The 12662-nt window shown below is 37.7% G+C and overlaps 1 protein-coding gene across 2 annotated transcripts in view; it reads left to right on the forward strand.

The window, feature by feature from the left end:
• Nucleotides 1-12662, forward strand: part of LOC150089647 (serine/threonine-protein kinase 10-like) — a 218350-nt gene that overhangs the window by 109804 nt on the left and 95884 nt on the right. For both annotated transcript variants that reach the window (XM_090389579.1, XM_090389580.1), the window contains exon 11: nucleotides 9852-9945. In XM_090389579.1, the coding sequence (XP_090245705.1) occupies nucleotides 9852-9945 (94 nt within the window). The remainder of the gene's footprint in view (nucleotides 1-9851; nucleotides 9946-12662) is intronic.

Genomic DNA, 12662 nt, shown 5'->3' on the forward strand with positions numbered 1-12662 from the left:
TTAATGTCCAAGTTTGCAGATGATACAAAGGTTGGCAGGGTTGTCAAGGACACTACTGACACTATGCTGCTGCAACAGGATCTGGAAAGGTTGAGCAGATGGGCTGAGAGGTGGCAAATGAAGTTTAACATTGACAAATGTAAAGTACTACACATGGGAAAAAGCAACCCCAGAGCAACGTATCAACTCTGTGGTACTACACTGACTGTGGTAGAGAATGAAAGGGACTTGGGGGTGATTGTGCAGGCAGATATGAAGTTCTCTGAGCAGTGCAGACGGGCTGCAAGAGTAGCTCATGGAGTATTGTCAATGATATACAGGAATTTTTCCAGCAGGGATAAGGAGGTGATTATTCCATTGTATAAGGCAATGGTCAGGCCACACCTAGAGTACTGTATACAGGTCTGGAGGCCTCATTTCAAGAAGGATGTAGAGCTGCTGGAACGAGTACAGAGAAGGGCAACAAGATTAGTGAATGGAACAAAGGGGTGCTCTTACGAAGAAAGGCTTAAGTTTTGCAAATTACAGTGTCTGGAGACTAGGCACCAGCGAGGTGATCTGATAGAGGTGTATAAAGCCTTGAATGGTTTAAGCATGCTCAATGCTGATGGGATTCTTCCTCTAGCTCAGAAAAATCACCTGAGAGGGCATAAATTCAAATTGAGGAAAGACAGATGTAGGATAGACGTGCGGAAATTTGCCTTGAGCCAGCGGGTGGTTGGTTGGTGGAACAGACTGCCATCCCTTGTGGTGGAGGTTGATAGCCTAAATAAGTTTAAGGCTCAGCTGGACAGGTATTTTGAACGAACAGAGGGGTGAAGTGGAAGGGTTTTTTTTTTTTTTTTTGGCTGATGCTGCATAAGCTTGCTTTCTTGCATCAAATGCCTCTACTAATGCTAATGCTAAATAATATTTAGTGGGACTTTTCCCCACCTCTATGTCGATCTGTTTTTCCATTTGTCAGTTTCTGTTAGTGATGTTAGACACAATGCACAAATCTATTTGGTCAATATCAGTTCATTACATGACAATTCATTACACGACATTTCATCATATGTGACAGTTCAGTGTATCACACAAATTAGAAATTAAATATTTTGGCTATTTAGAAAGGAGGAATACAGAAATTGAGGAAAAAGAAAATAAATGTATTTTTTATCCATTTATTTTATTATTAAATATTGGTGTAAATACACTATAGTGAACTCATAATGAAAAACTACACTAGTGTTCAAAGAAAGTGCATCCCCCTTAAAATTGTAATTGTCGTCTGAATAACGTAAGTATATGGCAATATTTAATACAGATTGCATCAAATAAGATTGACACGTTAGGTGATGACATAATATTGCATCAGCTGTTACTTTCAGCTATATAAACACACTTCAAGAGTTGCAGTCATTCCTTGTGTCAGGATGGTGAGTTACGTGCAGTTGATGCCACGAAGAAAGAGTGCTTTTTTTGCTTTACGTGAGGAAGGATGTTCTTCCCGTCATATTGCTTATATAGAGTGTCTTGTAATCAGTCGACATTGAGTAGATTTCTTTCCAAACTCAAGAATACTGGTTCTGCTGATAAGAAAAAAAGGTACTGGATGCGAACAAGTCTCTATGCCAAAACAGGACCGCTTTTGAAGCACTTATGTCTTAAAAACTGTAAAGCTTCTTCGTCTGAGCTGAAAGAGAATGGGAAGGACATACAGGAATGGTAGCAAGTGCAGTAATAGTCAGAAGATGCCTCTTCAAAAATGGACTTGTAGCCCGTCATCCTAAGAAGAAGCCCCTACTCATACAAAAAATGAAAAAGGCCTGATTAATTTGGTGTAAGGCACATGTCAAATGAACCCCCGAGCAGTGGAAGTCAGTTATTTTCTAGAATGAGAAGAAATTCAACCTGCATGGCTCTGATGGGAGACAAACGATTTGCCGTAGATGTGAAGAATACCATTCAGACTATGGTGTCTACAGTGAAATTCCCTACCAGCCAAATGATATGGGGGTGCATTTCGTATCGGGGAGTAGGTCACCTGCAGTTTATAAAAGGTTCCATAAATGCCAATGGATACCTAGCTATATTGGAAGGCAAATTGCTTGCTGCCAACCATTAGAGACCATTTCAACCTACCAAGTAACTACATCTTTCAGGACGACTATGCTCCTTGTCATCAGGCAGAAAGTGTAAGTAGGCGCTTCTATTGTTACTTTAGCTTCATTTCTGCATTAGAGGTTCGACAGTAATGTGTTTACATTTGTTACAGGTGAAAAAATGGTTGGAAGAATGGTCTGTTACAACTCTTAGCTGGCCAGGAAACAGCCTGGACCTCAATCCTATAGAGAACTGTTGGCATCGTGTGGAATCTGCAGTTGCCAAAAAGAAACCAAAGACCCTTTGTGAACTTCAAGAAGCCATTATTTGTGTTTGGAACCACGAACTATCGGTTGATGATCTTCAGAAATTGATCTTGTCAATGCCTCGACGGTGCGCTGCTGTCATCAGAGCCATAGGCAGTTCAACTAAATATTAGTTTGCACCTGGTGAACTTTTCATTTTGTTTTCCATTTAAGATGGTAAAATGGAGCAAATTGTAAGGGCTTCTGATAACATTTCAGCCATAATTGTCGTGTTTACCAAAACTGTTGTATAAAGGTTGCAGATGCTCATTTTGGAATATTTTGAGAGCACCTGTCAAATATTATTTAGCTTTGCTTTAACTATTAATAAATATCTTTTGTTTATATTTCTATTTGTGATGCTAGTCATTAATATAACATACCATCGCAAAAAAGGGTTAGAAATATGAAATTCCTAGGTGATGCACTTTCTTTGAACACCAGTGTACATAAGTAGCGTAAAGGCATTGATTTAATTGTATCTCATATTGTGACTACCTTCGCAACAAGTTACCATGTATTGCTCTACCTCAAATAAGTAACGCTTCACTAATAGAGAAGACTGTTGTTACTTATTCTAAGTGAGCACCACCACCCAGACCACCATTTCAAGCCTTATTGGCCTATCCTTGGTTGGTGGGCAGATACCCTGGTGTTGCATTCATGCCCACCCAGTTGGGAAGTTATTTCGACAATATGAGAAATGCCAAATGGTGTGCAAGATAATACTTAAATAAATGCTCAATGCATAATATATTATGAGTTTAAAATACACTATAAAATACCTTCACTATGGTGTAAATAAACCATAGTGAACTCATAATGAAAAACTGCATAAGTAGTGTAACGGCATCGATTTAATTGTATCTCATATTGTGGCTACCTTCACAATGAGTTACCACGTATTGCTCTACCTCATTTATTTTGTATAAAAGGATACACACTGATCCTTCTTTAACACTGTTCTTAACAGTCTTATGCCCCCTTGGGAGGATGGGCTCCTTCCACATGAGGTGTCCCTGTCCCCCTTAACTTTTATTTTCCAGGTTGAAGTCTTCCTATTGCGACCTTCATCTTCACCTTTCTCCTACACTTGAACTATCACCCCATGCTCCTTTTACATAAAAACTTTCAGAGGGTGTGTGTGTGTGTGTGTGTGTGTGTGTGTGTGTGTGTGTGTGTGTGTGTGTGTGTGTGTGTGTGTGTGTGTGTGTGTGTGTGTGTTAGGACTCTCCTTGCAAGCTCAGGCGACATTCATCAGGTCCGACCCGGCCAGAGACTTTATCTACACCCAGCTTACCTCCTCGTGGTAATGGAGGATATAATGTTGTCAAGTGTAACTGCGGGTTCCCTCCCCCAACTCCATTTTTGTATACTCTGTGCTGTGTTGCAGCACAAACTTTGTAAAGGCCAGAGGTAGTGTGAGTGGTCTGCATAGTGTAATATGTTGGGTTTTGTTGTTCTTCCACCCTAGAAAGGTCTCTGGTAGAGATAAACCCTGGATGACAGCTGAGTTTGCCAGGGAGGGCACTGAGGTGGGGGAATGCTCTGGAGAGAGTAAAAGGGAGCAAGGAGACATGTGAGGAGATGAGCATGTCTCCCTGATCCCTTATACTCTCAGATAGTGGAAAGGCTTTCCACTTGGGGGGGGGAATCGCCGATGTTTTCTTGGGAAAGGCTGTTTCTGACTCATTTTCTAATGCTGATTTTATATCAGATTTCTTCAAGAATGACGAAAGAAAATTTGATTTTTCACTAATTTTTATCAATTTTGGCAAAATTTGTGCACTGAAAATGCTACTTTTACCAGACTTTTATATTTAAATATATGTTTAAAACACTATTAAAAAGAGCATTGTGGTAAAAAGTCTACTAAACAGTTTCCTTTCATTTTAAAAAGTGATCTTTGATTGATTTTATTGCAGCTTTTTCTATTTTACAGTCCCTCCTTACCATCCAGCAGTAGTTGGCCATCACTTTGGCTGACTATTGCTGGATGACATTCCACCTCCCCTGGTACCTCATCTCCATGTCTTTAATGTCCTGGTGAAACCTCTTACCCTGTTCTTCACTTACACTTACTAGATTTTCTGGGAAGTAGTGTATGTGGGAGTGTAAAAAATGTACTTTGTCAATTCATGTTGCAGCCCAGCTTCTTGAAGTTTGCCGACATATTTTAAACTATATTCTTGTAGTCTGAATCCTTCTTGTTCCATAAAAAGTTCTCAACAACAGACCTGAAGCTAATCACTGCCTGTTTTTCTTTTTTATTCATAGTTCCTCCAAAATCTTGGTCCTCCAGTTTGCAAATTTTGAGGTCCAACAAAAATACCTTGTTTTAGCTTCTCTTTGGTGATCCATGGTAATGTAATACAAAGGTAGTTGAAGGTAAAGCTTTCATAAACCATTTCATCAAACCCAGTTTGATGTGCAAGGGTGGGAGGAGGACAGTTTTGAGGTCTACCAATAGCTTATGAACTGTGTTCTTTGATCCAAGCAACTAATTGCCCCTCTTTGGCCAGAGCTTAACATTCCAGTGTTTACTCTTTGTCAACTGTCCAACTTGCAAAAAAATCAACGCATTTTTCTGTAGCCAGATTGCTATACAAGTAACATTCCTATCATTTTAAAGTCAGCACAGACCAACCAACCAACCATGTTCATCTTACTTGATATTTTTCAATAACTTCAAAGTTCTCATATGTTTCTTTCAAATGCACAGAGTGAGCTACTGGAATTGACTCACATTTGATTCCATTGTAGAGCTTTGGGACACCTTTGGGACTCCTTTTGATGAGTCAGTAAAAAGTTTCCACTGTGTAGGATTGTAACTAATTCCTAAATTAAGTCAGTTATATTACTGCAAAAAAACCATAGAATTGTCCTCAGAAAATAGAGGACTAGTTTTTGTATTCTGTGTCTGTACCATGTGAAAAACATCCCTTATGCTAGAAGGTTTTTTTTTCTAAAACCAAGGAGCTTTGCAGATTCCTTTGTTAAGTTTAAATCTCTTACCAGACACTAATAGTATTAGTGTCTGGTAAGGTAGTATTAGTATAGCCATGTAGTGTAAGGAAGCCACAGGCTTTTGCTGCACTAGAATACAAAAAAAAAAAAAAAAAAAGTTCATGCTGGGCAAACAGTTGAGGGCTGGACTCAACGTCTCCAGGCATGTAGACTTCAGTTTCAGACAGTTGAGGGCTGGATTCAATGTATCCAGGTATGTAGACTTCAGTTTCATCTTCAGAAGCTTCACTTTCAGCACTCTCTGCTGCTACATTCTCCAATATAACTGGAGGGCATGTAATTGGCAGGTTATCTCTATCTGAGAGATAACTTGTTGGATAACCTCTAATGGCAGATGGAATATCAGGTTACATAATGCCCTTATTCTTTGCATTATATTCCTCTACATTAACTAAGCAAAAGTAAGTTATCACAGTGGTTTTTAGGTTCCCATCATGGGAATTCCAAGTGGCAAAGCCTTTATAGTATTTTTCCACAATCTCAGTGCTTCAACACAGATTCGGCAAACTTTATGTGGAGACCATTGTTTATCTTGATCTTGGTCATAGTTTCGCTCCAAAATAAGCACAGTACACATTTTTTACAACTTCTGTAATATCTTGTGTTTGCTTGAGGACTATGTAACTTCCACAAATATAACAAAATAAGTTTGGATTGTTCAAACACTTGCGTGAAGATAAGTTTGACTTGATTCTCAAAAATAAACTGAGCTCATACTGATAAACACTGCTGCATGGAGCTCAGTATTAAGAAACAAATGACTGAAGGTAGTGTTGCCAACATGTCACAAATTAGTTTACAGATTCCCAGCATTTACTCCTAACTTAACACATTCAATACTACAACTCACGACATCAAATTAAGTGATTTGTGAAGAAAACAGTAAGTAATAGAAAAAAATGAATAACATTTCTGAATCAGTGTAAAAAAACTGAGTTAAAAAGAGCCATTAGTTTCCAAACCATGCAGAGTGGTGTTGCTGAAGCTCCAGTGGAGACCTTTGCTTATTAATAAATACTTTATCCTTTAGAATCTCCCTCCCCCGAAAAAAGTAATCGCAAGGCATTAATTCGGGAAGTGTGGTGGTCATTCAGTGGAATTTCGCTGTCTGATCTATCAAACCGGAAATTTTTCATCTAAGAATTCGTGGACAGTTTTTGCATAGTGAGCTGGTGCTCCATCCTTCTTATTTTCTCTTGGCATGGGTTCCCTCAAGGGAAAAAATGTCTGAGAGTACCTTCTGTCCAAATTTCAACCCAGATGGTTAAGCCAGGACCATTTAAATCTTTGTTGAAGAATAAATGGGGATTGGTAAATGAGTAATAAACAGAGTTATGGCAATTAGCAGTTCCGTTTAGTTTAAATGTGGCTTTATCAGTTCACAAAACATTGTCAGTTATCCTCATTAACTATCTGGTTATCTTCATTCAGACTTTGTAGCAACATGGGATGATAAAACAACTTGTATTTAAGTTCCTTTATCATTCTGCTGAAGCTTGTTTTAGGTATTTTAAGTTAAAAACTTTGCTTTCTTTTAAGATTTTTCGGACTTCTTTTGATATCTTGTCTTACAAGTTTCAGATTGTCAGATGTCTTTTAAATATAAGGTCTACCAGGTTTTTGTAGATTGTTTACTGTTCCCACTTCATCAAACTGCTTTACAATTGCCTTATGGTCTTTATTGTGAGTAGTTTATTTCCAAAAAAATTGAATTGTGGTGCATCTTCTGCAGCATTTTCATATTTTGCATGCCACTGTACAATTTCAATCCTCTCCTTCATTGTAAGGTTCATTGTACTTTTCCTCTGTTCAGATTATTTTGAGACAATAAAAATTAAAGGGTTATAAGCTGATTTTCAAATAATTGATACATATTTACATTATCAGTTAATCGAAAGAGTTTCTTTACTTATGGACCATCCTGTATATTCCATGTAAGAAAACAATCACTGGGAATGCCTATACTGCTGTTTTCAACAGTTTTAAAAGGTGCCATAAAGAACAGAGAACAGGGAAATTCACACAAGGTGTCTCACTTCTTTATAAAAGTGCTTCTATACACATGTTCCATTGTTGCTGAAGTAATTGCTACTATGAGAGATTGCAGATTCTAGGATTTAAACCACGTGTCCACTCCCCATTGATTATTTCCTCCTCAGAAATCTGAAGAAATACCTGTGTAGGTGTGTGTAATTCACATTTGATGACAATCTCAAATAACCTGTCAAGTCCAGAACAGACTTTTTTTTTTTTTTTTTTTACCCCTCACATAATTCTTATTTGCCATCAAGTTGATGGGCATGTATTGAACTCAAGGAGATAATATATAGGGTGTATGTATGTGACATGTTTCAAAATTGCATGGAACATATATAGAAGTATATGTGGCTAAAAGGAATAAAAAAAAGTTTCTATCAACATGTATCAATTTTTTTTTTATTTCTGAGTTATTAAACATTATTCATAAATTAGAAAGCATGAAAAGAAACTGAAATAATCCTCTAATAGGAAAAACAGCTATTCGGAGTTGCCTCCATTGTATTCACTTGCAGCATTCAGCATGGTGATTCCTGGCATGTGCTTATCACATCTTAATGACTATTCTTACTGTAGCTTAATGACTTAATACTCATCTTAATGGCTATTCTTACATAGCTTACAAAATGTGATTACTCAGTACATCTTGCATGTTAATATATATAGAATAAACCATAGATTTCAAGTGGCACCACACAAAGCAATATAAAGGTGTGAGGTCAGGTAATTGTGATGGTCATTTTATAGAATAGTTCTGACCAATCCATCAGTTATTGTACTCCATAAAATGTCAGAAGCATCACAGGAAAACTGGGCTGGTTCACTGTCATGCATAAACCACATTCTCTGTCATTTTCAAGGGATATATGTTTCACTAGTTATGCAGAAAATGTAATATGCCATTCCTGAAATATTTTCTGGTAAAACATAAGGACCATTAAGATTGCCCCCATATCAAACATTAAAGGAAAAGGTATGTTGATAATCATATATGGATTTTCTTTATTCCTGTTTGAGTGTTTCTAGAGTTTAGAATCCCATTCCTTGTAAAACATGAGTCATCTGTAACCAGAAATTGTCTGAAAAATTTAAGATCGCATGTATATTGCAAAATGAGCTGCTTACAAAAGTGTGTGTTTATTCATATCTTGCAGCACATGAATTTAAACCTGCTTTTCCTTTCTTACTGAGCAGGAGTATTATTGCAATGAGTAGTCATGATAGGTGAAAATAACCTCTCTCAGGGCAGTCTGCACCTTCACCCTGCTCTAGGGATCCGGCATGAAATTACTAGAAGGCAACATTGATACTATGCTCAGCTGTCTTGCTACAGGCACACTGTGAAGTGGATAAAATTGCTGTTTGTTTAATGTCTTCTATACACTTGCAGAATCATTTATACAATCTGCTGGTACTTGTGGTAGAAGATACTTGTACAACATAAAGTATTTGCTCTTCAACATTTATACTTTATTGAAATCTCTCTCTCTGCCAGCATTTACTCATAATGGTTTTAGCACAACTGTTTCTCTAAGTTCTCTCTCCACAGCAGCAAATGTTTTATGATTTGGTACTTGTCAAGTTGGAAATTTTTGGGTGTATCTGGAAACAGCAGCCATGGAATTTTCTTGAACCTCACCATAAATTAAAATCATATCAGTGAACTCAGCAAAAATAGAGAGATTTGTAGCCTTCCCCCATGATATATCTTTCACAAATATTTTAAACAATGAGGCAGTCATTATGTAAACAACTTTGTTCACACTGCTCATATGTACTTTTCTAACTGGTTACTCACAACTGTGTAATTGTTACGATTCATGTACTAGAATAACACCATTAATGTGAGCGTTGCTATGTATGTTTTATGATGTTTAAAGCCTGTGTTACACAGTCATATTTTTATGACAAAATTGAACATAAAAATGTTTTGCTGTATTATGTAGTTTTTTTTTATTTTTGATTTATGATTAATGTCTAGCCTCCGTAGCCGAGTGGGCAGGAGCGGGAGTGCAGTAGCACACACTCTTTGAGTAAACCGGGGTTCAAACCCCTGACTGCTGAATACGGTCGATCTGCCAACCCGCACTGGACCAGCGTGGCAGATTATGGTCCATTTCCCTCAGCATGAATTGTTGAGGAGGCTTCCATCCTGCAGTGGGTTGATAATGGCTGCACTTTACTTTTTTTTTTTACTCCAGAAATAGACTTTTGAGATGAAATATGTTTATAGGAACCTTTTTCTTATTGCTTTAGAATATGTGCCTATATTTGTTCTGTGCAATTTTGAAATACCCTCTATTGAAAATAAATAAATAAAAAATAGGCTGTGTTGTTTTAATGTGTTTTTTTTTTTTTTTTTTTGCCCATTTCAATTATATGAATTTTCTTTTAAAGGTTATCCTAATACATCTGAAAGATCAGTGGATGGGACATCACAAATTTTAGGACACCAAAGTGAAAAAAACAGATATAAGTTTGGAATTAACAGGTAGTATTGACAGATATTATATACATAAATATATGTACATTCTGATTTTTTGAAAATAACATTTAAAAAAACAATATTCCTTGTTGTGGTGACAATGCCAGGGGGCTTCATTAGTGTCATCATACATGGGACAGAAAACTATTGCGATGCACACAATCTTCCTGCCCATGCAGGTGAGTAAAAAGATTAAAAAAAATTAGATAAAAAGGAAATCGTAAAATTAGAAAAGATTACTATACTTATTGAACCTTCCCAGTTTATTTTTCAATACCTTCCCAGTATACAGAGTGATCATAAATTTTCCTTGCTGTGATACCTGTCTTCCCAAAGAAAGTTTAAGTTAGTTCCAGAGCTTTCCACCAGAGGGACAAAGATTGCTTAGTTTTATTAGCATTAGCATTAGCATTAGCATTAGTAGAGGCATTTGATGCAAGAAAGCAAGCTTATGCAGCATCAGCCAAAAAAAAAAAAAAAAAAAAAAGTAACATAAATAAATAAAAATAACCACTTCCACTTCACCCCTCTGTTCGTTCGAAATACCTGTCCAGCTGAGCCTTAAACTTATTTAGGCTATCAACTTCCACGACAAGGGATGGAAGTCTGTTCCACCCACCAACCACCCGCTGGCTAAAGGCAAATTTCCGCACATCTATCCTACATCTGTCTTTCCTCAATTTGAATTTATGCCCTCTCAGGTGATTTTTCTGAGCTAGAGGAAGAATCCCATCAGCATTGAGCATGCTCAAACCATTCAAGGCTTTGTACACCTCTATCAGATCACCCCGCTGGTGCCTAGTTTCCAGACACTGTAATTTGCAAAACTTAAGCCTTTCTTCGTAAGAGAACCCCTTTGTCCCATTCACCAATCTAGTTGCCCTTCTCTGTACTCGTTCCAGCAGCTCTACATCCTTCCTGAAATGAGGCCTCCAGGCCTGTATACAGTACTCTAGGTGTGGCCTGACCATTGCCTTATACAAGGGAATAATCACCTCCTTATCCCTGCTAGAAAAATTCCTATATATCATTGACAATACACCATGAGCTACTCTTGCAGCTCGTCTGCACTGCTCAGAGAACTTCATATCTGCCTGCACCACCACCCCCAGGTCCCTTTCATTCTCTACCACTGTCAGTGTAGTACCACAGAGTTGATACGTTGCTCTGGGGTTGCTGTTTCCCATATGTAGTACTTTACATTTGTCAATGTTAAACTTCATTTGCCACCTCGAAGCCCATCTGCTCAACCTTTCCAAATCCTGTTGCAGCAGCATAGTGTCAGTAGTGTCCTTGACAACCCTGCCAACCTTCGTATCGTCTGCAAACTTGGACATTAAGCCTGATATACCATCATCAATATCATTTATAAATACAGAAAACAATAAAGGCCCCAATACTGAACCCTGAGGGACTCCACTAATAACATTAGTCCACGATGAGCAGTGTCCATTGATTACCACTCTCTGTCTTCTCCCCCTCAACCACCCCTTTATCCATAGCAGCAACTTGCCTCCAATGCCACACTGCTCCAATTTGTGCAGCAGTCTTCCATGTGCAAACAGTTATGGTAATAACTGTTTATCCAGGTCTGTTGGTAGCCCCAAAATGCTGGAAGGGAAGGACAAGAGTTTTAACAGCAAAGGTGCAAAGTTTGCAAATATCAGCCTGGTAGAATCAATACCTCAAATAATAACCTTTCAGCCAAAGGTCATAGGGATTCAAATTGGGAACAAGATGGCCACAATTCATTACCCCATTGTTGAATATAGCTTGCAACAGACCCTTTACACCATTTGCAATATACAAATCAGTGATGTTATAAAATTCTAATTAATGACTCTTTGTTCATAACCTTAGCACTAGGTTGCAAAGCTAGTTTCAAGTAGGTTTGTACAGCTAATATATTCTACCTAGTATGTGTAAAGCGGCATGTCTGTGAGTTTGTTCATTTACAAGTTGCACTGTTTTAAGTGGAAGCATCTTTTGAACACTCGGTTCAAGCAGTGTATAGTTACTGAGTTTGACTGCCAAAAATGGTAGATTTGTTGTAACTGGATTCACCACTGTGATTGAAAAAAAAAGGCAGTCCACGAAATTTTACCATAAAACAACGAAGAATTTTCATGTTCAAAACAAATTCAGAGTCCAAGCATCAGAGTGATATTGACTACTTTTTGGGACTCTGTTAGTGTTCAATGTTATACGTATCAAATTTTTGGTAAAAGGGACAATCAATTCGTTCCAGTACATTGAGGCATTGGACAAGCTTAAGGAAAGAATCAAATGAGTAAGGCTTGGCAAAACAGCAATTTTGCTTCAATGCAACAACAACAATATGCAATCTCACTGCAGCCTTGCAACGTTGGCAATAGATAAATTATTCCAAATTCTCCCTATAGCTCAGATATATCCCAAAACTACAAACTACTTCCTTGTTCCCAAAGCTTAAAGAAAGTTTCTTATTAGAATCATATCTGCTACTTCAAATAGACAGCAGATATGACTCTGATAAGAAGTTAAAGCAGCCTCAAAGAGATGGATGGCCTTCCAGCTGAAAAAATTTTATTTGAACAGCATACAAAAACTAGTTAATTGCTGGACAAGATACTGGATTAGATGGGAAGTGCATAGAAAAATAATACATCAATTTAAAGACAACTTTTTTTAGGCGCCTCCGTAGCCAGGTGGGAAGGAGCAGCAGTGCGTAGCCAACGCTTCTT

The sequence above is a fragment of the Mastigoproctus giganteus genome, chromosome 2, assembly GCF_048544385.1.
Source record: "Mastigoproctus giganteus isolate SK-2022 chromosome 2, ASM4854438v1, whole genome shotgun sequence".
NCBI lineage: Eukaryota > Metazoa > Arthropoda > Arachnida > Uropygi > Thelyphonidae > Mastigoproctus > Mastigoproctus giganteus.